General features: G+C 42.1%; 1 protein-coding gene across 2 annotated transcripts in view; it reads right to left on the minus strand.

The window, feature by feature from the left end:
- Positions 1 to 729: 729 nt before the first annotated feature.
- BBS4 (Bardet-Biedl syndrome 4) overlaps positions 730 to 24,492 on the minus strand; it is a 55,265-nt gene continuing 31,502 nt past the window's right edge. The window contains exons 7-17 of one of the 2 annotated variants that reach the window (XM_010340257.3): positions 23,857 to 23,910; positions 22,074 to 22,201; positions 18,857 to 18,911; positions 17,495 to 17,563; positions 15,755 to 15,907; positions 15,487 to 15,658; positions 12,087 to 12,156; positions 11,348 to 11,489; positions 10,648 to 10,849; positions 10,062 to 10,167; positions 730 to 8,945 (exon numbers count right to left, since the gene is read on the minus strand). In XM_010340257.3, the coding sequence (XP_010338559.1) occupies positions 8,873 to 8,945; positions 10,062 to 10,167; positions 10,648 to 10,849; positions 11,348 to 11,489; positions 12,087 to 12,156; positions 15,487 to 15,658; positions 15,755 to 15,907; positions 17,495 to 17,563; positions 18,857 to 18,911; positions 22,074 to 22,201; positions 23,857 to 23,910 (1,224 nt within the window). In that variant the 3' untranslated portion in view covers positions 730 to 8,872. Of the gene's footprint in view, positions 8,946 to 9,191; positions 10,168 to 10,647; positions 10,850 to 11,347; positions 11,490 to 12,086; positions 12,157 to 15,486; positions 15,659 to 15,754; positions 15,908 to 17,494; positions 17,564 to 18,856; positions 18,912 to 22,073; positions 22,202 to 23,856; positions 23,911 to 24,492 lie in introns of those variants that run through there. The other variant, XM_010340258.2, reaches the window with a different exon arrangement.

Below are 24,492 nucleotides of genomic sequence, written 5' to 3' on the forward strand. Positions count from 1 at the left end.
AATTGAGAGGAAATACAGACACTTGCCATATACTAGCTACCCCAACACGTGCATAGCCTGCCTCCCGATCAACTTCTCCCACAAGAGTGGTACATTTGTTACAACTGATAAATGTATATGGACACAGTTTTATCACCCAAAGTCCATAATTTAGGCTTCAGTCTTGTACCTTCTATGGCTTTGGACAGAGTCTCTGTCACCCAGGCTAGAGTGCAATGGCACACATGATCTTAACTCACTGCAACCTCTGCCTCCCAGGTTCAAGCGATTCTCCTGCCTCAGCCTCCCAGGTAGCTGGGATTGCAGGCACATGCCACCACACCCACCTAATTTTTGTATTTTTCATAGAGACGGGGTTTCAGCATGTTGGCCAAGCTGGTCTTGAAGTCCTGACCTCAGGTGATCTGCCCACCATTGCCTCCCAAAGTGCTGGGATTACAGGTGTGAGCCACCGCACCCTGCCTGGACAACTGTGTTAATATAACAACATGCATCCACCACTGTGGTATCATACAGGGTATTTTCACTGCTCTAACAACCTTCTGTGTTCTGTTCAGCCTTCTCTCCCAACTAACCCCTGGCAACCACTGATCTGTTTACTGTCTCTATAGTTTTGCCTTTTCCAGAAGGCCATATTTTTGGAATCATGTGGGATGTAGCCATTTCAAATTGGTTCCTTTCTATCAGTAATATGCATTTAAGTTTCCTATGTGTCTTTTTAGGGCTTGATGGCTTTTTTTTTTTTTTTTTTTTTGGAATTGAATAGTAGTCTTGTCTGATGTACTACAGTTTATTCATTTATTCCCCTACTGAAGGACATTTTGGTTGCCCCTAAGTTTTGACAACTATGAATAAAGCTGCTGTGAACATCCACGTGCAGGTTTTTGTGTGGACATACATTTCCAACTCCTTTGGGTAAATACCAAGGAGTGTGACCGCTGAGTTCTAAGATTGAAAGCATGTTTAGTTTTGTACGAAGCTGCCAAATTGTCTTCCAAAGTGGCTACACCGTTTTGCATTCCCAATATCAGTGAATGACAGTTCGTTGCTCAACCTCCCTACCAGCGTCTCATGGTGTCAGTGTTCTGGGTTTGGGCATTCTAATAGGTGTGTAGCGGAATTTAATTTTAATTTGGATTTATCTGATAACATAGGATATGGAGCATTTTAAAGTATGTTTATTTGCCATCTGTATATCTTCTTTGGTGAGGTGAGGGGTTTTAGTCCATTTTTCTAATCGGATTGTTACTTTGGTTTTGAGTCAGTCTCGCTCTGTCACCCAGACTGGAGTGCAGTGGTGCAATCTCCGCTCACTGCAACCTCTGCCTCCTGGATTCAAGTGATTCTCCTGCTTTAGCCTCCCAAGTAACTGGGATTACAGGTGTGCACCACCATGCCCAGCTAATTTTTGTGTTTTTAGTAGAGACGGGGTTTCACCATGTTGACCATGCTGGTCTCCAACTCCTGACCTCAAGTGATCTGCCTGTCTTGGCCTCCCAAAGTGCTGGGATTACAGGAATGAGCCATTGCACCCAGCCTCAGGTTGTATTCTTAATGTAGAGTTTTTAAAGTTCTTTTTATTTTTTGTGTTACAGTCCTTTATCAGGTAGGTCACATGATAGGATTTTTGTTTGTGACAGGCTCTTGCTCCATCACCCAGGCTGGGGTGCAGTGACATGATCACAGATCATGGCTCAGTGTGGCCTCAACCTCTTGGGCTCAAGTTATCCTCCGGCCTCAGCCTCTCAAGTAACCAGGACCACAAGATGCACCACCACACCCAGCTAATTTTTCTTGTAAATTTTTTTATAGGGATGGGGTCTTACCGTGTTGCCTGGGCTGGTTTTGAAATCCTGGCTTCAAGTGATCCTTCTGCCTCTAAGTTTTCAAAGTGCTGGAATACAGGTGTGAATCACCATACATGGCATTGATGGCTTTATAAAAATTTATTTTTTTTCTAGTTTGAGCAACAAAGTGAGACACCATCTCTTAAAAAAAAAAAAAAATTAGGGCCGGGTGCGGTGGCTCAAGCCTGTAATCACAGCACTTTGGGAGGCAGAGGCGGGTGGATCACGAGGTCAAGAGATCGAGACCATCCTGGTCAACACGGTGAAACCCCGTCTCTACTAAAAATACAAAAAATCAGCTGGGCATGGTGGCGTGTGCCTGTAATCCCAGCTACTTAGGAGGCTGAGGCAGGAGAATTGCCTGAACCCAGGATGCGGAGGTTGCAGTGAGCCGAGATCATGCCATTGCACTCCGGCCTGGGTAACGAGCAAAACTCCATCTCAAAAAAAAAAAAAAATTAGCTGGGCATGGTGGCGCATGCCTGTGGTCCCAGCTACTTGGGAGTCTGAGGCAGGAAGATCACTTGAGCCCAGGAATTTAAGGGTGCAGTGAGCCACGTTTGTACCACTGCACTCCAGCCTGGGCAACAGTGAGAACTTTCTCAAAAAAAATTGCTTATCAGGTGTGGTGGCTCATACCTGCAATCCCAGCATTTTGGGGGGTCAAGGCACATGGATCACTTGAAGCCAGGACTTTGAGACCAGCCTGGCCAACGTGACAAAACCCTGTCTGTACCAAAAAATACAAAAATCAGCTGGGCCTGGTGGCACACACCTGTGGTCCCAGCTATTTGAGACGCTAAGGTGGGAGAACCACTTGAACCCAGGAGGCAGAGGTTGAAGTGAGCTGAGATTGCACCACTGCACTCTGGCCTGGGTGACAGAGCAAGACTCTGTCTCAAAAAAAAAAAAAATTTTTTTTTTCTGTATCTACTAAAATGATACGACTTTTCATAATGCATGTGAGTACTTTGGTTTTCTTTTTTTTTTTTTTTTTTTTTTTTTTGAGACGGAGTTTCGCTCTTGTTACCCCAGGCTGGAGTGCAATGGCGCGATGTCGGCTCACCGCAACCTCCGCCTCCTGGGTTCAGGCAATTCTCCTGCCTCAGCCTCCTGAGTAGCTGGGATTACAGGCACACGCCACCATGCCCAGCTGATTTTTTGTATTTTTAGTAGAGACGGGGTTTCACCATGTTGACCGGGATGGTCTCCATCTCTTGACCTCGTGATCCACCCGCCATACTAAACCAAGCTTAGGCTCCTGGGTTAACTCCAACTTGGTCATGATTTACGTATTCACATTTTTATGTATTGCTGGATTTGCTCATATTTTGCCGAAGATTTTTGAACTATGTTCATGCAGGGTAATAGTCTATAGTTTTGTTTTATAATGTCTTCGGTCCAGTTTTGATATCAGAGTTATGCTAGCCTCATATAAGTAAGAAGTAGTTGCCCCTATTTTCTGAAAATTTTTGTAAGGTTGAATTTATTTAACCCCATAAATGTTTGACAGAATTTACCAGCATAATCATCTGAGCCAGGAGTTTGCTTTAAAGGATAACTTTTGATTTACAAATACAGTTTCTTTAAAAGGACTTAAGATTTTACGTTTCATCTTGTTTCTGTTTTGGTATTTTTGTTTGTTTTTGAGATGGAGTCTTGCTCTGTCACCCAGACCAGAGTGCGATGGCGGATCTCGGCTCACCACAACCTCCACCTCTCGGGTTCAAGCAATTCTCCTGCCTCAGCCTCCTGAGTAGCTGGGATTACAGGCATATGCTACCACACCCAGCGGTATTTTGTATTTTTCAGATGTTTATCTATTGCATTTGTTTGTCTGTTGCATTTGTCAGGTTTATTATTGTAAAATTGCTCATAACATTCCCATATCTTTTTCATGTCTGCAGAATCTGTAATGTTATACCTGCTTTCATTCCCGATATTGGTAATTTGTCTTTTTCTTGATCAGTTTAGCTGGGGATTGTTTTGTTGTTGTTGTTGTTTTTAAAGAGAGGGTCTCATTCTATTGCCCAGGATGAAGTCCAGTGGCACAATTGTGGCTCACTGCAGCCTCAATCTCCAGGGCTCAAGCAGTCCTCCCACCTCAATCTCCCAAGTAGCTGGGACCACAGGTATGTGACACCATGCCCTGCTAATTTTTTATTTTTTTAATTCTTTTGTAGAGATGTAGATCTCCCTGTTACCCAGGCTAGTCTCGAAAACTCACGGGCTCAAGCAGTCCTCCCTTCCCGAAGTGCTGGGATTACAGGCAGGAGCCACCCACTGCACCCAGCTATAGGTGGGATTTATCATAATTTTTTTTCCCATAGAATTTGGGGCTTCTCAAATTTTTCTTTAATATGTTTGCTTGTTCTGCTTACTTTGGGTTTATTTTTCTCTACTTTTTCTAGCTTAAGGCGGAAACCTGTATCACTGATTTTCTCCTTTCTTCTGATAGAGGCATTTACAATTCTGAGTTTCCCTCTAAGCACTGCTTTTAACTGAATCCTACACATTTTGTTTTCATTATCATTTAGTTCAAAATATTTTCTATTTCTTTTTTCTTTATTGACTTATAAGTTGCTCTGTGTGTGTGTGTGAGAGAGAGAGAGAGAGAGAGAGAGAGAGAGACAGACAGACAGACAGACAGAGACAGACAAGGTCTCCCTTTGTTGTTCAGGCTGGAGTGCAGTGGTGCCATCCTAGCTCACTGCAGCCTCAAACTCCTGGGCTCAAGCAATCCTGTTGCCTCAGCCTCCTGACTTGCTGGGACTAGAGGCGTGAGCCACCACACCTGGCTAATTCTTCTATTTTTAGTGGAGATAGGGTTTCACCATGTCGGCCAGGCTGATCTCAAATTCCCGGCTTCAGGTGATCTGCCTGCCTTGGCCTCCCGAAGTGCTGGGATTGCAGGCGTGAGCCACAATTTCTTTACTTACTCATCAATTGATGGGCATTTGGGCTGGTTCCATATTTTTGCAATTGCAAATTGCTGCTGTAAACAAGCATGTGCAAGTATCTTTTTCATATAATGATGTCTTTTCTTCTGGGTAAGATACCCAGGAGTGGTACAGATGGATCAAATGGTAGATCTACTTTTAGTTCTTTAAGGAATCTCCACACTGTTTTCCACCGTGGTTATACTAGTTTACTTTCCCACCAACAATGTAAAAGTATTCACTTTTTACCACATCCATACCAACATCTATTATTTTTTGATTTTTTTGACTATGGCCATACTTGTGGCAGTAAGGTGGTACCATAATCTTTAGCCAAAAAATTGAGCAATTTTTCATGTTTGTTGGCCATTTGTATATCTTCTTTTGAGAAGTGTCTGTTCATGTCCTTAGCCCACTTTTTGATGGGATTTTTTTTTTTCTTGCTGATTTGAGTTCCTTGTAGATTCTGGATATTAGTTCTTCAGATGTATAGATTGCATTCTCCTGCTCTGTGGGTTGTCTGTTTACTCTGCTGATTATTTCTTTTGCTGTACAGAAACTTTCTAGTTTAATTAAGTCTCACTGTTTGTTTTGTTTAATTTGCTTTTGGGTTCTTGGTCATGAAGTCTTTGCCCAGGCCAATGTCTAGAAGGATTTTTCCAATGTTATCTTCTAGAATTTTTTATGGTTTCAGGTCTTAGATTTAAGTCTTTGATCCATCTTGAGTTGATTTTTGTATAAGGTGAGAGATGAGGACTCAGTTTCATTCTTCTACATGTGGCTTGCCAATCAATTATCCCAGCACCATTTGTTGAATAGGGCATCCTTTCCCCACTTTTTTAGTGTTTGCTTTGCCGAAGATCAGTTGATTTTAAGTGTTTGGTTTTATTTATGAATTCTCTATTCTGTTCCATTGGTCTACATGCCTGATTTTATACCAGTACCAAACTGTTTTGGTGACTATGGCCTTGTTATATATTTCGAAGTCAGGTAATGTGATGCCTCCATTATTTGTTCTTTTTACTTAGTCTTGCTTTGGCTATGCAGGCTCTTTTTTGGTTCCCTATGAATTTTAGGATGGTTTTTTCTAATTCTGTGAAGAATGATATTGGGATTTTGATGGGAATTGCACTGAATTAGTAGAACGCTTTTGGCAGTATGGTAATTTTCACAATATTGATTCTACCCATCTGTGAGCATGAGATGTATTTCCATTTGTTTATCATCTGTGATTTCTTTAGCAGTGTTTTGTAGTTTTCATTGTAGAGGTCTTTCACCTCCTTAGTTCAGTATATTCCTAAGTTGTTATTCTTTTGTTATTTTGTAGCTATTATAAAAGGGGTTGGGTTCTTGATTTCTTATCTTGGTTGCTATTGGCTTGGTTGCTGTTGGTGTGTAGCAGGACTACTGATTTATGTATATTAATTTTGTATCCTGAAACTTCGCTGAATTCACTTACCAGTTCTAGGAGCTTTTTGGAAGTCATTAGGGTTTTCTAGGTATCAGATCATGTCAACAGCAAACGACAGCTTTGACTTCCTCTTTACTGATCTGGATGCCCTTTCTTCCTCTTGTCTGATTGCTCTGGCTAGGACCATGCTCAACTTTTCACAAACTATTTAGCATTAGTTTTGTGCCCCACTACATAAAATATCAAAATGTTGCAACCATATATGCTTTATAGTTGTTATGTTACCTTTATTTATGTTCAGCCTCACAATACACTGTGGTATTTTTTCTTTGAACAATCATACCTATTTTTTAAAAGTTAAACCAAGAGAGTATTTTATATTTACCCACATGTACTACATTTGTTATTTGTGGAAAGACTGGTCCAACATGAGCTACTCAGCCATTATCAGACAATAGTGATCTTTCCTTGAAAACAAAATAATCGTAGTAACATACTCCAAAGTTTACTGTCTTTGGAATCCACAGTTTTCTCTAATATTATTCAGCAAGAAGGGTATTTTTTTCTCATTGCTAGTTCATACTTCTACTTTCCTGCCTCTCTTTTTCAATAATCTAAAACCACATCCATAGCTATGATTATATTCTCGGTTTCATTTTCCTAATTCTGTTAAACATTCTGATGACATGAGCAACCAACCCCCATACTAGGAATTAGAATAGCTCCTATCTCACCGGAGTGAATGAGAAATTGCAAATTCACAGCCGGGCGCGGTGGCTCACGCCTGTAATCCTAGCACTTTGGGAGGCCGAGGTGGGTGGATCACCTGAAGCCAGGAGTTCAAGACCAGCCTGGCCATCATGGTGAAACCCCATCTTAAAAAAAATTGCAAATTCACATGCCCAAAAGAACTGGCCCTACACACCCTAGTAGAGTTTAATTTGGGCCTGATTTTTTTTTTTCTTTTTTTTTAAACGGAGCCTCGTTCTGTCACCCACGCTGGAGTGCAATGGCATGACCTCAGCTCACTGCAACCTCCACCTCCCGGGTCAAAGCAATTCTCCTGCCTCAGCCCCCGGAGTAGCTGGGACTACAGGCATGCCCAGCTAATTTTTGTATTTTTAGTAAAGACAGGGTTTTACTGTGTTAGCCAGGATGGTCTCAATCTCTCCTGATCTTGTGATCCTTCTACCTCAGCCTCCCAAAATGCTGGGATTACAGGTGTGAGCCGCCGCACCCAGCTAGATTTTCTTCAAAAAAAAAAAAAATAATGTGGAGAGCATTGCTTCTTGACTGCTGTCCTGGAAGCAAAGCACCATCTAGCCCCCAAGGAGTGTGGAAAAACTCAAAAGCCCTGCTCTTCTATTCTCTCATTTCACCATGCTATACTTAAAGAAAAAAAGACCATCTTTTTACCCTTCTGTCCCCAAATATTAAAAGTTTCTGAGATCAGCATAATGAATATGGTTCTGTCCTCTGAAAAACCTCTCTTGCCTCTATATCCAAAAGCTTTTGTAGTAGTCCAGTACTTACTCATTCAGTCTTCAAGTCTTTATCAAAGGTACATCACTGCTTGACTATTGATGGTAAAGAGCAAGAGCTTTGCATCCAGACCTAGATTTAAATCCTGGTCCTGCCACTTACCTTGGAAAATTTGTTTTGCCTCTCCTAACTTCAGCTTTCTCCTCTGTAAAATGAGGAGACAGTACCTCTGTTGGAAGGGTTCAATGAGGCTGACCATTCCCTTCCCAAATCTTTCTTCCTTGGTTTCCCATAGTACTACTCTCCTCGTTTTTCTCTTGTATCCTATGCTTCTGTCTTTTTTGTGGGCTTTTCTGCCTCTCCCTCTAAATACTTATTTTCCTTCTTTGGTTGCCTGTTGACTTATTCCTAGCTTTCCATGGATGACTCCTTTCAAATCTATGGTTTTGATGATCCCCAAAATCTAAATGACTCCTGAATCTTAAAAAAAATATTTTTCTTTTTTTAAGATGGGGGTCTTGCTTTCTTTACCAGGCTGGAGTGCAGTAGCATGATCATAGCTCACTGCCACCTCAAATTCCTAGGCTCAAGTGATCTTCTGGCCTCCGTCTCCCAAACAGCTGAAAATACAGGCACATATCACCACACCTAACTTTTTACTTTTTTCCTAGACATGGTCTGAGCCATCTTGCCCAGGCAGATCTCAAACTCCTAGGTTCAAGTGATCCTCTGGCCTTGGCCTCCCAAAGTGCTGGGATTACACGTTGTGAGCCACCATACCTGGCCTACTCCTGAATCTTTATCTTCAAACCAGGTTTCACTCCTGAAATCCAGCTATTCAGGTGTCTGATGGATATCATCATTTGGATATCTTAAACATCCAAAACTAGATTCTACAACCAACCCTCAATCAATATTCCTTTATTGTCTCTGGTTATCTAAGCCCCGAAAACGGGTACCCAACCCACAGCCTATTCTTAACCTGCCACATCCAGTCAATCCCCAATTCCTGTTGATTTTAGCTCCTAAATCTCTCCTCTCCATCTCATTTTTCACCAAGACCTTTTCAGTTTCATAGACCATTTCATTCCAATGCACTGGACTCCATGCTAATACAAGTGTTCTCAAGTGTTCAGGGTACAAATCCAAGTTTGCCACATACTACCAGCTGAATGACAAGAGCATCACTTCTGTTACTTTTTGCGATGCAAGAAATGAAGGGGCTCTTCCTCAGTTCTAGCTGCTGCTTCAATGTCAAAACAGACCCTGTAATAAAATAACGTAGTTTGGTTTGGCAGTAGGTCAGTTTTCTATCTTTAAATTATGGTGATTAAAGGGCACTTTCAGTGCAAAATGGGGACTGGCCCTTAGTAACCAAATTGCTGGCCTACATCTACATCAAAGCTGCAGCATCAGGGCTGCTGCAGAGGCCATGCCTGTACCAAGCAGGAACTTGGCCTTAAGGTTCCAACTCCAATTTCAAAATAGGCTTAGAAACAGGGAAGACTGTGATCATAGGTTCTTTTAAGTTTTTATTGTAATCTCTTGTTTTTATACCTGAGTAACAATTTTCCCCAAAGGAATGATACATAATCTTTATTCCAAAAAAAGATATAGAATGTTGACAGCATCTGGTCAGTGGTTTTCACTGACTGTCTTCAATAACAATTACTTGTCTAAGAAACCTTTTAGAATCCTTGGTGCTGAGCCAGACAAGCCCTGGGCTGCTCCTCATGATACTGATAGGATCTGGCTTCTAGACCGACTCCTCTCAAGAACAAATACAGGGAGGGACTTGTTCTGGATTCCCTTTGGGCAAAGGCAGCTGTAATACTCACCAGGCTGGGCCTCAACTTACAGAGCTTTTATTTTTTCTTTTAAATTTATGCTATTAAAGTTGGATTATTAATACGGTATTTGTGTTTGCCTTGGAGACTAATAAACCCCACAACCTGAGGATCGTCCCAGTTAAACCCAAGTTTTGTCATCACAGGGCTACTCAGCAGAGGTCTGTCCCAGCTGTTCCCTGAACTAAGGAAGGGGTCAGTCAGCTAGGGGATAAATGTCCTTCTGAAAGCAAACTGCATCATATAACCTTACTGAGAACTACATACAGCCTCTTGTTCCCAGTTCTTGAACTATGTTGTCTTTTCACCGTTTCCTGGCTTATGGGGCAATGGAGGGTTTCCGATCTCAAATGCTAGTACCAGGTAGGAAGGAAGGATCTTAGGTTCATCTGCTGGCTCCTTGTGATCATAAACACACTGTGTTCTGTGTTTTAATTCTGTGGTGACTGCTACTCTGCCTGTGTCATGTCACCTTTCCTAATCCAGCATTATCCTCACCCAAAAAAACACTACTTTGGGGTCATTCTATTCTTACTTCTCTCTTATTTGTTCGGATGTTTCAGATGGACTTGAGTCTACGGCAGGCTCTGGCTCCAGAGGAAGAGATGGTGGCTTTGTGAATTGGGATGTTCCTCCAGCACCTAGTAACAAAATAAAAACTTGAATCCTCAGTTCCACAATTTCAGAAGAAATCATTTTTTGCTGTTAGAGTTCAAGAGGAAACCTCATATTTTCTGGAACTAGTGGGACTGACCCATTAGCTATGAGGGAAGACTACGACTGAGAAAGCAACAGTCAAGTTTGCCTTCAATGAGTCAAACTTGACTGAAAGAAATCTTTCAACACAGCATAACAGGATATACTTAGTAACATATTGCTAAAATTGAATAGACCAGTGTATTGACCATCCAACCAAGTCTGAGCAGCTGTTACCTACTACATAGCCCACCTTAAGGAAACAAGTGCCCATCTGGCCATCGTGGTTTTTTTCTCCCCTTGTGGCCAAAAGTAAATTGGACATGTTATGAGTCTGAAGAGTACCTCTCTGAAAGATACGATCTCATTGCTGACACATGTGGCTTGTACCTGCTAGGCTTTCATGGAGCTCTGCATGATCCTACCTGAGGGGAGTGTCCTGTATGCAGCTGCTGAAGACATTGCCTGTCCTAGAGCTTGATTAGAGCCCAGAGGCTGCTGGAAACTGGCAGGTTTGCTGGTTGAAGTGGTCTGGTGCTTTGATTTGGGATCTTTAACTGGTTTAGTCCAGACCAGTGCCTCCCCAACCTGGAGAGCAGCTCCCAACTTCTGAGCCATCTCCACCATCTTGTGCCCGCAAAAGAAGTAAAAGAATCAAAAGCATGACCGTTAGAGACAAGCCAACCCACTTCTTTGGTCTTCCACCCGGGGTTTTAGCCGAAATAGTGTCTCCTTGTCCTAGCAGTTGAGGCAGGAAGTACTTATCAAACAGCAGAGAATATAGATCGCCTTTAATGGATGACAGGGTGGTTCACACAGGAGCTCAAAACCCAAAAATTCAAGCCTGGTGGATTACTGGGCTAAACTGCATTTACTACAAGAAGTGAAATAGGAGGAAGCGACAGATAGACACAGACCTCAACTTTGATGAGTTGGATTCAGTAAGCCTGAATTTCCTTTATTATTCTAGGAAAGTTTTTCTCAGGCTGTTATTGATGAACTGATGCTGCCCGGAACATCACAGCCAGAAGAGCCATAGATGTGTAATACCTTGGATTTGGATTATTTGGGCTTAAGTCTCCTGAGAGCTTACTTAAGACTCTTGGGAACTAATAAAAGACATACCTCAGAGTCAAATTCCAGAGAGCTACTGTCCTTGAGTAGGTTGACTTTCTTCTCCATCTCCTGATACTGGGCCAGGGCGCTCCTCTTCTCGCCCTGGTTGTATAGCAGCACAGCATAGTTCAGGTTTACTAAAGGGTTACACCTGTGGCAGACAGACAGGGACTCTATGGAACCGCAGGCTCTGCAACAAATGGTCATTTAGAGATCCTTCTCATTACACAAAAACAAAACAAAACTGGTTAAGTAGAGATTTCTCCAGGCTAAGCAGACCTGTGGAGAAGAATCAAGGAATGAATGGCCTAACGAGCAAAGCTGGTATTAGGACCAAGTCTGACATCTCAGCCCTCAACAGAGACCATCTAGGCCAGGGTTGAAAAAGGGATCTCTACCCTGCTGTGTAGCAGATGCCAGTGGAGTAAAATCCTGGAAGAGTCAAGTTTACCTTCAGTTAAACAGCCCAGAGTCCCACTGATATTCCAGCTAGCCCATAGCTATCAGCAACCCAAGCCCACTGCCAGCCCTGACTTTCTCTGGCTTCCCGATTACTCAGTTTGGGACTGGAAACATTTTCTCAGTGTCAGTTCCTACTGAGCCACCACGTACTTAGGAGCCACATCCTTCCACACTGAGGCCTGCCGTGTACTGCCATAGAGGAACAGCTGGGCTGACGCTATGGCACCACTTCATGCCTTTGGAGAGTCCAACCCCCCCCCAGTACCATTCTAAACAAACCACATACTTATCCAGGTGGACGGCCTCTGCGTAGGCTCTCTTGGCATTCTCTATATCTTCCAGATTGGTCAGAGCCACTGCAACAGAGAAAGCACTGCAGCTGGAGAGCTCAACTTAGAAAACAAAAGGAACATTAAGACTGCCTTCAAAGCAAACTTTTTCCCCCTCTCAGCTCCTGGCACCAGAGATTACTAAATCCATCAGCTCAGATGCCTGTTGCATCTTCAGCGATCCCTTCTATAGTCCAGCAGTTGCCGAGTTCTCTGCATCCTTTTTTTTTGCAGTTTCGTTTCCGACACTGCCCTTGTTCAGGCCCAAGTAGTCCCAGGCTTTCCATTTATCCCCCAGTGCCAATGCCCCCACCTTCCTCCATTCCACTTTCCACAGTGCCACCAGGTATCTCACTGACTTACAAAGTAACCACGTGTCCATCCTACTTAGGAATCCTCACTGGCTCCTCATATCTATAACCATGATCTTTAAGTTTTTATTTAGCAATAAAACACTCTCCCCACGTTTTAAAATCAGTTATTTCCTTGACACTTAAGATATAAAACGGAAACAGCTGCTCTGGAAGCCATGCCCATTCCACCACCTCACCAGCTATGCACTCACTCCTACCACGCACCTAAGAAGAGATCTAGGAATTCAGTTGGACAAACATGGCCTCTAAGGTAAAGACTTTGCACTGTACTCATGACATCCATAATCTGACCCCAGAATATCTTTCCTGACTCATCTCCCATCATATTCTCTAACACTTTTGCCCACTAACAGCAAGGGACACTGCAGTTTCGTGGCTGCATGCCTTGGTTCACAGTGGCTCCTCGGCCATTCTGTGCTATTCCATTCTAGCTGTTGTTCAGAGTCCAGTGTGAATGCCATCTCTGTTTTGTAAAGTTGGCATTGCTGTTATGCCTTACGTCGTGGCTGTTTACATTTCTATGTCCCATCAGAATCCAGCTATCCAAAAGAAACTATTAACACAGTACACAGACAACCTAGAAAACGGGAGAAAGCATTTGCAAACCGTGCAGGTCTAGTGTCCAGGATCTATAAGGAACTTAAGCAAATTTACAAGAAAAACACAACCTTATTTAAGTGGGCAAAGGACAAACAATTTTCAAAAGACAACATACATGCAGCCAACAAGTATATGAAAAAAAGCTCTGTCACTGATTAGAGAAATGCAAATCGAAACCACAATAAGACACCATCTCACAGCAGTCAGAATGACTTACTAAAAACTCAAAATGTAACAGATGCGAGGCTGCAGAGAAAAGGGAATGCTTATACACTGTTGATGGGAGTGTAAATTAACCACTGTGAAAAGCAGTGTGGCAATTCCCCAAAGAGCTAAAAACAGAACTACCATTAGACACAGCAATCCCATTACTGGGAATATGTCCAAAAGAATATATATTGTTCCACCATAAAGACACATGCATTTTTGTGCACTGTAGCACTATGACAGCACATGAAATCAACCTAAATGCCCATTAATAGTACACTGGATAAACAAAATGTAAATATACACCATGGAATACTACAGTCATACAAAAGAACAAGATCATGTCCTTTGCAGCAACGTAGATGGAACTGGAGGCCATCCTCCTTAGCAAACTAATGCAGGACAGGAAACCAAATACTGCATGTTCTCACTATAAGTCGGAGCTAAATGATGAACACGCATGGAGATACAGAGGAAAACAGCAGACACTGGATGGAGTTTATCTGAGGTAGAGGGGAAGGTGGAGGGTAAGTGGGGGGACCAGAAAAAAACAAACTATTGAGCACTAGGCTTAGTACCTGGGTGATGAAATAATCTGTACAACAAACCCCCATGACACATGTGCCTGTATAACAAAATGCACATGTACCCCTGAACCTAAAATACAATTTTAAAAAGAGAGATGGAGTCTGTGTTGCCCAGGCTAGACTCCCAACTCCTGGGCTCAAGCAAACTTCCTGCTTTAGCCCCCCAAGTAGGCAGGACTCCAGATGCATACCACCACACCCTACTTTAGCCTTTTTATCCCGATGGTTTGACATCTGAGGCCTTACTGACCCTATGAAGACTACCCCTCCCAGGGTCAGTTTATTCCTAGATATAATCCCTACAAGACTGCCCTCTGTATGCAGACCAACCAATACAGAGTCCATATTCTCAACTGCCTCCTTTATCTGGCTCTGACACTGGGCCAATACTCCCCAGTCTTAGTCACCGAGGGTCAGGTACCAGACACCTAGAGACAGCCCTATAACCCAGAGCCCACTGAAATTATTCAAATTTGCCAATCAATCAATCTGCTTAGCCTGCTTTATCGGTCTTGCCCCAGGGAGGGCATTTCTTCTCATACCCCTTGCTCCCTCCACCTCCTAACTGACCCCGTGCCTCCCCATATGGCCCTGCATCCTGTGGCATGCCCTCCTTCTCAGGTATTGTAACAGACTATCTTTCCAATGGCAGTTGTCTTCTGATGTGTTGCCCATACCATATCTGAGTAAATAATAAAATGTTTTTTTTAAAAAAAATTATCTTTCTATTCAGACAACCCTCAAATAACTATGACTCAACTGCTTTTGTAAGCTTTCTCTTATAAATAAGAACCCCACAATAAGGAATAAAAAGCCGCTGGAAGACCACTGCCAAATGAGGATTTGGAAATCTGCTCTGGGTTTTACATTCGTTAAGTAAATGAGACTGGAAGGCTATAAGGAAAACTAGTCAGTACTTTAAATGGTTATGCATCGTTTTTAAAGTGATTAATTCTAACTTCTGATAAATTTTAGTATTTGCATGGCATAAAATGGAGTTTCAGGAAGAGAAAGGCATTCTGTGTAACATGCTCAGAAGAGATAAGGGTTTCAGTACAAGGTCGCTTGACTTGGAACTACCACCTAGGGGCCAATTATAGTAACAACAATCCTGATAATAAGAGACCAGTTATATAACCACAATCAAACCAACAGTAGTCAAAAATCAGTATTTCAACAAAACCACTATTATTCATGCAATCCTCACACCAGCCCTAGGTACATACAATAAATAGCAGAGGCAGGGTCCCCACCTAAAACCCAAGTTCTTAACACTTGCTATCTGGAACTTAGTTGGATTCAATATATACATAAATGAATTGTCAAGGCAAGAGGAAAAAAATTGGTAAAAAGTGAACAAGGGATGATCTTTATTTAACCTGTTGTTCTCTGAATGAAACTGCCCCAAGTCAGAAACAACCAAGTTCCTTTGTCCTCTTTTTCTATTTCTTCATGCTCCAGGACAGTAATACAGATTCATATAGGATCTCCAAGGGAAGCTCCTATGAGACAGCCACTGATCTCCTAAGATTCTAATCCATTTTTCCCTCAGTACAGATGGCAGACTTTTCCATATAAATGTTTCTTACCTGCCAAGAGCATGTAGAGCTCCCCCATCTTTGGCTGGAAGTTGATGGACGCACTGAGAAAATGAAAAGCTGATGCATACTGCTGCATGGTCAAATGGACAAGGCCCAAATTATACAGAATCTTCCAATCGAAGGGTGCCAAGTAGTTGGCTCGTTTCAGGCAGCTGATGGCCTATGGGAGAGAAGCAGCACTCAATGAGGGACTGGAACAAGCTAAGCAGACCCAATAATCATATGTATGAATGCAAAGAACATGAGGGACACTCACCGCCACATACTTCTTCTTGCCAAAAAAACACATTCCGATGTTATTCCAGAGTGGAGGGCTTTCTGGAACAGCACAAGCCACAACTCTGTATTTGGTGAGGGCAACATCAAAGTCCCCGTGGGTCTGCATCATGCTGCCTGCTGCTAAGATGGCCTGAAAACATGGCACGTAGAAAGTAATTCAGTCATTCCCAAAAGGCTATCGCAGTGAGGCAGCCTTCCTGAGTCTACAGACACTCAGCAGGCCCAGCAGCACAGATGGGACTGAAAAATTTCTTCCAGGGACATAAATAATGTATCCAAGCTATTGGGACAAATGTTCCTGAGACATGTTCTTGCACCCTACACTATGGCCACACACACACACACACACACACACACACACACACACACACACACGCACACACAGAGCCAGGCGCAGTGGCTCATGCCTGTAACTCCAGCACTCTGAGAGGCCAAGGCAAGCAGATCACGAGGTCAGGAGTTCAAGACCAGCCTGGCCAACATAGTGAAACCGCATCTCTACTAAAAATACAAAAATTAGCTGGGTTTAGTGGCACACACCTACAGTCCCAGCTACTCAAGAGGCTGAGGCAGAGATTGCAGTGAGCTAAGACCATGCCATTGCACTCCAGCCTGGGTGACAGAGTGAGACTCCATCTCAAAAAAAAAAAAAAAAGACAAAATGTTTCTTGCTTTACCCATCTAATTTGTTTCCTACTTCTAGCCAGGAAAGTCAGTATTTCAGAATGAATACCAGGGTCCTGTAAGTAAAAAAATTCCACTAATCTGTTCTCTGCAGCCTTTATTTGGTACACCAAGTGTTATAGACACCTGAAATACACCCATACATGACTACTTAAGGTACATTTCTTTCTACCATACAACAGAGGGTGAGTCAGCTTTAGGCTTCACAAGCCCAGTCCTTTCATTTCTCTAAGGAAAAGTATCAAGATGGGGAGCTGACAAGCTAGTATGACTCCTAAATCAGAATTCCGTTTGTATCCTTCAATAAACAGCTTGTCTTGCTGTATCTCCTCAATGATATTCATCCATTTGATGCTATCCCTTCTCATTCCTAGTCACATCTAGACAAACATTGTAGTATCAAATCAGGACTCTAGAAGTCATTTCAACATCATTATTATTATTTCTTTTTAGAGACAGGATCTCACTCTGACCCAGGCTAGAGTACAGTGGTGCCATCACAGCCCACTGTAGCCTCAAACTACTAGGCTCAAGTGATCTTTCCTCTTTTACCTTCTGAGTAGCTAGGACTACAGCTGTGTGCCACCATGCCTGGTTAATAATTTTTTTTGTAAAGATGGGGGTCTCACTGTGTTGCCCAGCCTGGTCTTGAACTCCTGGCCTCAAGTGATCCTCCTGCCTCAGCATTCCAAAGTGTTGGAATTACAGGCATAAGCCAACAAGCCAGCAGATTTATTTTTTACAATAGTTGTGAAGGCATTGCTAATTTCCTATGTTAATACCTAAGTTTTAGTAGCACTATGATGTTGCTTTCTGCAGGGCTTACACGTCTGTTATAACAAATGTGCATTTTTAGAAGTTGAGCATACTTGACAAGATTTTCAAATAAGAGGAGCCACCTTTTATTTATATTTTTTCTATTCCTCAGGTATTCAAATTGAAGAAGCTATTCCTTTGCTTTCCAGGGTCAGATCACCTCTAGGAGCAATGGGACCACCTATATGAAGGCCAGAGCCTTCACAGCCTGCGATACCTTGTAGTTGGTAGGATCATAAGTCAGTGCATTGCCAAGATGTTCAAATGCCTTCTGGTAAATGCCGAGCTTGGGGGGGAAAAAAAAAAAAAGACAATTTATATCAGCAAGGGGATGGCAGTTAAAGTCTGGTCAACTACACCCAGAACAGAAATGCCCTGGCGTTTTTGAGTTCTCTTGACCAAAAAAAAAAAAAAAACACGCAGCTACAGTTACCAGATAATAAAAAAAAAAACTAAATATCCCCACAGTCATGGTTTTCCTTCTATTTTCGTTAATTTGTCCCCTGATAAGGTCAAAGTATCTATTTGATAGGAACCATCTCTGCCACACTAGTACTGTTCCAAATTGATGCCTCTTGGCAGAAAGTGAGCTGGGTATCCTCATCTCCCATGGGGCCAACCTCCCAAGCCAAAGGCCAGGAAGACCCAGGGTTAAGCTCCTAATTCCTTTTAAGGAAAAACGTAATTGACATAAAGGCCACCATAGATTCTGAAGGCAGAATCAGCTGAACAAGGAACTTGGCAAATGTGTATGTTGGAGATGGGGAAAGGCCTCTTGGATACCTTGGCCCTGGATCGTCAGCCAGAGAATCCATTAGCTACAAGAATCCCATTCACATTCAGGAATGTGGAGGGGACAGAAGACTTCTTATTCTAGATAAAGTATGTTTTGCCTTCTCTTTCCAATAAGGCCCTGGCTGAGAAGAAAGATCAACAGAAATGGCTTTGCCCCAAAGCCTTAAGAAGTACTTGCTTGTATCAGTTTCTCTCCTTACAACAAAGTAACAACCCCCCCAACACTAGAGTTATTTCTCATATATGCTGTTTCCCCGGTTACATAAGAATTTTTTTTTTTTTTTTTTTTTTTGAGATGGGGTCTGGCTATGTCACCCAGGCTGGAGTGCAGTGGCACAATCTCAGCTCACTGCAACCTCTGCCTCCCAAGTTCAAGCAATCCTCCCATTTCAGCCTCCCAAGTAGCTGGGATTACAGTCACATGTCATCATGCCTGGCTAATTTTTTTATTTTTTGTAGAGACAGGGTCTCCCTATTTTGCCAAGACTGGTCTCTAACTCCAGCGCTCAAGTGATCCACCAGCCTCCCAAAGTGCTGGGATTACAGGCATGAGACACTACGCCCAGCCTAGATAAGAATTATAATTGCACTAAGGTAAAATAGAATTACTTCCAATTTAAATGCAGAAATTAATTCCTTTAGCAAAGACTATCAAATAGAGAGTGTAGTTCATGTACTTTGACCTTTAGTAAGGTAAACACCAAAATGCAGGAAAACCACCAGACACACAAACCCAAAAGCATTTCTAACATCAATGCATGAATGAGTCAAGAGTTTTCGTTACCTGTAAGTAGAGTAATCCTAAAGTTGTAAGAAGTTCTGTATTTTCTGGTGAGAACCTGCAACATAGAGATGCTCAGGGGGAAACAAGATGTGAATGAGAAACACGGAGACACATGCATGGTAATGTATCCTTGTGTAACACTTGACAGGCCCCACTGAACCTCTTGCTCCCCGTGGAGATCCCTGAAGGCAATTTGGGAACTGCCATCAAAAGTAGATCATCTCAACCCTGGCAATAGGGAGAACTGCTCAGCAAGAAAGAAATGGGGCTTAGAATTCAGACTCCTTTCTTAGAGTAAAAGTCCTAAGAAAGAATGCTTTGCATGACTGTCTTGGTCACACTAATGAAATTAAAGAACAATGCTTTATAAACCAAGTCAGCCTAGAACGCATACATAGTTTCACCAGTCCTCTCTTGTGGGATCTTTTTTTCTATTCTCATTGTGTTCACAATGCCAGGCAGCATAATTTTCTATGTAATTTTGGATCTCAACGCCCCTAATGCTCTTCTCTCCACTTAAACAGAAAGCTATACTAAGTAGCCAAACGAAACAAAAGAAGGAAGATACATACCAATCCTAGGAAAGAAGGTGCTACTGACCTTTGGAAGTAAATGCTGATCTAAGCAAAGTATTGTCTGCCTGCTCAATCCCTCACTAATATGTCTTTGTCACAAAACCAAAGCAACACTGAGTTGGGATGATCTAACTATAGGATCATCAGACAGCTGCAACAGTAAAACACCAAAGGGCTATGAACAATGTCTCCTGCTTCTAAGGAACAATACAGGACGCTGGTTACTTCTAGGAAGACCTGATCCAGAAGATGCAGGGCCCCAGCCAGAGAAGGCCTGAGCTGACCAAACAGCTTTTTCAATTCAACTGGGAGTCTGCCTTTCACTTTCTGCCATAATAAACATCCATTTTGATCACGGCCCTCCCCAAAGCCAGGTAACTTCCGTAATTCTAGCAGTATTGGTCCCCCACTATAACATGACTATTCTCTTCAAAGCTATAGGTCATGAACAGTGGTCTCTTATCTTCTCAGTAAGGCTTCAAATTTTAGCTGTCCACATTTCTCTCTTGGGAAATTTAGTGACTGAAGTCCTTGATCGGTTACTGGAAGAATGTCCCCCTTGGGATTTATGTATCCTAATCTCAAAGAGCCAACCTCTAGAAGGCAGGGGTCAGGGGTCAGGGCTACTACCTAGCATCACAGAGGCACTTAACATGTTACATGCTCCTTACTAGTTGCCCATATATACAGCTTCTTGATGACAAAAGTCACTTCTGTAGCTTACAAACCAAGTGATTTTTCTGTCTTTTTAGACACAAAATGTGGTTGAAAAAAATTCAGAAAGCAGTGTTGTGACTGACATAACCAGAAAATGTACTACCATGGTAGAAGACAAAGGTAATAAATTAATAGAAATCTAAGTTTAGTTCAGAATCTAATTATTAGGAATAATAAACCTTGAACCATAGACCAGACATTCTGTTAAGTGACCAAACAAATGAGACAAAGCAGTTTGCTACAGCTATCCCATTTAAAAGAAAGGCCAGGTGCAGTGGCTCACACCTGCAAGACCAGCCTGGCCAACATGGTAAAACCCTGTCTCTGCTAAAATACAAATATAAATCAGGCATGGCAGCGCACTCCTCTAGTCCCAGCTACTCAGGAGGCGGAGGCATAAGAATCGCTTGAACCCAGGAGGCAGAGGCTGCAGTGAGCCAAGATCACACCATTGCACTCAGGCCTGGGTGACAGAGGGAGATTCTGATGAAAGAAAGGAACGAAGGGAGGGAGGAAAAGGAAGGGAGGAAAGGAAGAAAAGAAAAGAAAGAGGGAGGGAGGGAAGAGAGAGAGGAAAGGCAGGCAGGGAGCAAGGAAGGAGAAAGGAAAGAAAGAAACGAGACAAGGCCCTAAACAGAAAAGAGAGCATGTGTTTCTAGAGAGAAAACACGAAACACCATCATGGGAAAGCCAATTAGTTCCATTATCAAAAGAAGTTTTTATTACCCTAGTGATATTTAAAAAAAAAAGATACTGGTCTCATGCTAATAAGGCCAAATGTTTCTTATGTTTTTTTACTGAATCAGGAGATCTCTGTCCCTAATAATATCTCCGAAAACAGAAGATCTGTTGCTAACATATGATACCAAAATGGCAGACTGTCAGCCAACTCCTAAATCTGTTATTTCCTTCTTCCTGAGTGTGCATCTGCCTACTTCTCTTGCAACTATCACCTAGTTTTGAACCATGGAATGTAAGCAGGAGCGATGTGTGCAATTTCTGGGTCATGTGAAATTTATTACCAAGCCCAGGTGCGGTGGCTCACACCTGTAATCCCAGCACTTTGGAAAGGCGAGGCAAGAGGATTGCTTGAGCTCAGAAGTTTAAGACCAGCCTGGACAACATAGCGAGGCCTTGTCAACGCAAAAACGTTTCTGAAAATTAGCAGGATAGGCCAGGCAGGGTGGCTCACTCCTTTAATCCCAGCACTTTGGGAGGCCGAGGCAGGCAGATCATAAGGTCAAGAGATCGAGACCATCCTGGCCAACATGGTAAAACCCCATCTCTACTAAAAATACAAAAATTAGCTGGACATGGTGTTATACACCTCTGATCCCAGCTACTTGGGAGGCTGAGGCAGGAGAATCGCTTGAACCCAGGAGGCAAAGATTGCAGTGAGTCAAGATCACGCCACTGCACTCCAGCCTGGCAACAGAGCAAGACTCCATCTCAAAAAAAAAAAAAAAAGCTGGCCATGTGGCACATGCCTGTAGTCCCAACTACTTGGGAGGCTGAAGTGAGAAGACCGCTGAAGCGCAGGAGGTTGAGGCTGCAGTGAGCTGCCTGAGTGACAGAGTAAGAGCCTGTCTCAAAAGGAAATATAAAAGTATTGCCAGATGCTTATTCCATACTTAGCTTCCCATACCATCTCCTCCTATGTGGATGTTACATTCGGCATCAACCATCTAAGGAATGGTGAGTTAATAAGGAAGAAACCTGGATCCCTGGCTCACCTTGTAGAATAGAGCTGCCCAGCTAAACTAAAGCAGCAGCCATCCTGAGAGGTGAGAAAGAAACACAGTCTACCTTACTGAAGCCATCAGGAGCTCTTAACTTAAACCTCAGCTTCACCTTTAACTCATACAATAAGTAATTAATCAAACATATTAGTTTCTCATTGTTCTAAAGGAAACAGATACACTTACTCCACTGCTTTCTTGTAGATTTCAATGGCCTTGTCCAAGTCTCCCTCCAGCAGGTGGATCTTCCCCAGCATTATATAAGTCAGATCATGCCTATTAAGATTCAGGGCATTGTGCAACTGGTCTTGTGCCTGACAAGTTTGACAAAGCAAAGAATACCAAATCACTACCACGGAAAGAACTGTAACTTGATATGGCTAATGTAAAGACAGTTGCTGCTGTATTGACATAGGAACATCACATTTCAGCAAAGAGCCCCCACTACCCAAAGACCAAAACATACCAAAACTGTCCTTGTTGAAAAGACAGCTAGCAACATGGGATATCTGCTTCTGAGGCTACGTGGAAGAATTTACGCAAGATGATTAATCTTTCTGAATGTTTACTGCTTGATATTCATACCTATGACTCATACTTCGTAAGTCAAAAGAGACATCATAGTACATGTAGTGCACTCCACTAAACTAAATCCCAGCTGTAACACTGACCAAATGCACAAATTTCTCTATGCTGGGCCCCCATTTCCTCACCAATGTGATGATAAATGAATAAAGAGATTGTTCTCATTTATTCACCCAACAAGTATTCATTCAGGGCTTGCTGTTCTGGGTACTAGATATATTTGAATTAATACAATCAACTCCTTGCTCTGGAGGAGTTTACCTCCTAGTAAACAAAAAGGTGTTTAGTCATTCACTGATCCAACAAGTATTTATATAAATGCCAAGTATTGTATTTGCCTAGCCTGTTAGCTATACAGTAAAATCTATTTCTTCTTAGTATAGGTCCAACCAAAGACTAATCCTTCTTTTCCCCTGACTCAGAATAATGCTGTGAATAGAAATATGAATGTTTGAAATTGTCTGTGAAGAGAAAAATCTCCTAATCAAGTATATAAAACTGTAGATCCATCTACAAAACCTAAGGGACCCTGTAGGGGTCCCTTGTATTTTATGTACATATATTGTTTATTATCTATCTCAAGAGAAAAGTTACTTTTACAACCCAATTGCTAATGTGCATTTTTTTTATACCAGTGTGAGATAGATTATGTTATCCCAGTCTGCAAATTGATACAAACTAAACATTGTCCAATGGGTATTAATTCAGATTCTCAGTCCTGGTGGCACTGGAGAAAGGAGAATATAACTTCACGTGTGAGCTCTATGAAGGAAACTACCCAACGCTCCCATCACTACATTTTAGAGCTCTCAGTAATTTTGTCTATTCCTCAATTATGATATATACTTTTCCTTACCTGAATATCAAGGTAAGCTCAAATTGTTTTCTCTGATATAGGAGCCTATAGCTTAATCACAATGAAATATAAATTCTCATCATGGAAAATAACTAAAAACTTTTAAAACTCAGAAATCAGATCCACTTAAAATTCAATGGCCCTAAAAACTAAAATCAGTTGCTGTAAGGATATTAGATCACTCACATGCTCATGATTATACCTTTAAGACTTAAGGGTCCACTTTTTGATATTTATGTTTTATTAAGCATTTGTTTCTATACTGGGAAATTAAACTGGAGGTAGAGAAAAAGAAAGGAAAAAACCTTCCATTCTCTCATATTTCTAGAACTTTCAATGTTCTTATTAAAAGCAGAAAACAGATGAATAATGACAAGTGAAAATTAAAACAGAAATAAATGTATAAAGGTAATTTTAATTTTCAGTTCCAAAAACATTTGCAAGCACCAAGGATAATACAAAATGAGCGACGTAACTCTAACAGCAAGTACACTCTCAGTGAAACCCATCACCACTTTTATAAATTACCTTGTTGAACTGCTTCAGATAAATGTAGCAAACTCCTAGGTTATGGCTGATCTCCTAGGCACACACACACACACAAAAAAAGGGAAACAACTTAGGTGTAATTCCACAATAAGTATTAGAGTGAAACAACAGGCATCTAGAGATTGGTATTGCTCAGCAAGGTTTAAACTTTAAACCATGCATTACAGTCAGCTTTTTATTAGAGTTCATACTCAAATATATTTACTAAAAATTAGTTCCTCAGTTTAAAAAATATGGATTATAAGAAATAAAAGCAGAATAAACAGGTGATCTTCCTGGATCTATGGGGCACCCTGGGGCACATACCCAGCCCATCCCCTTGTCTTTCTTATCTAAGAGTTGCCCATCACCCCATACCCTTTGTGCCTTCTTCTCAGGAGAGACTACCCACAGCCCCTGCTGAGAGGACTGCTAGCCACCACATTTCCACCTTTAAGGCAAGACAGCTGGATAGTGACACTTGACTCAACTGAAGTCCTTTCCCTAGGAATCTGGAATTGGAAGAGAGCTAGTTAGTTGCAAGTACTAAAGTTCACTAGGTCTGTGGACCTTGAGGACTGATGGCACCACCTGGAGTCCACCAGCAGGGAATACATGTAACTGGAGCCATCTGCA

This window comes from Saimiri boliviensis, chromosome 2 (assembly GCF_048565385.1).
Source record: "Saimiri boliviensis isolate mSaiBol1 chromosome 2, mSaiBol1.pri, whole genome shotgun sequence".
Taxonomy (NCBI): Eukaryota; Metazoa; Chordata; class Mammalia; order Primates; family Cebidae; genus Saimiri; species Saimiri boliviensis.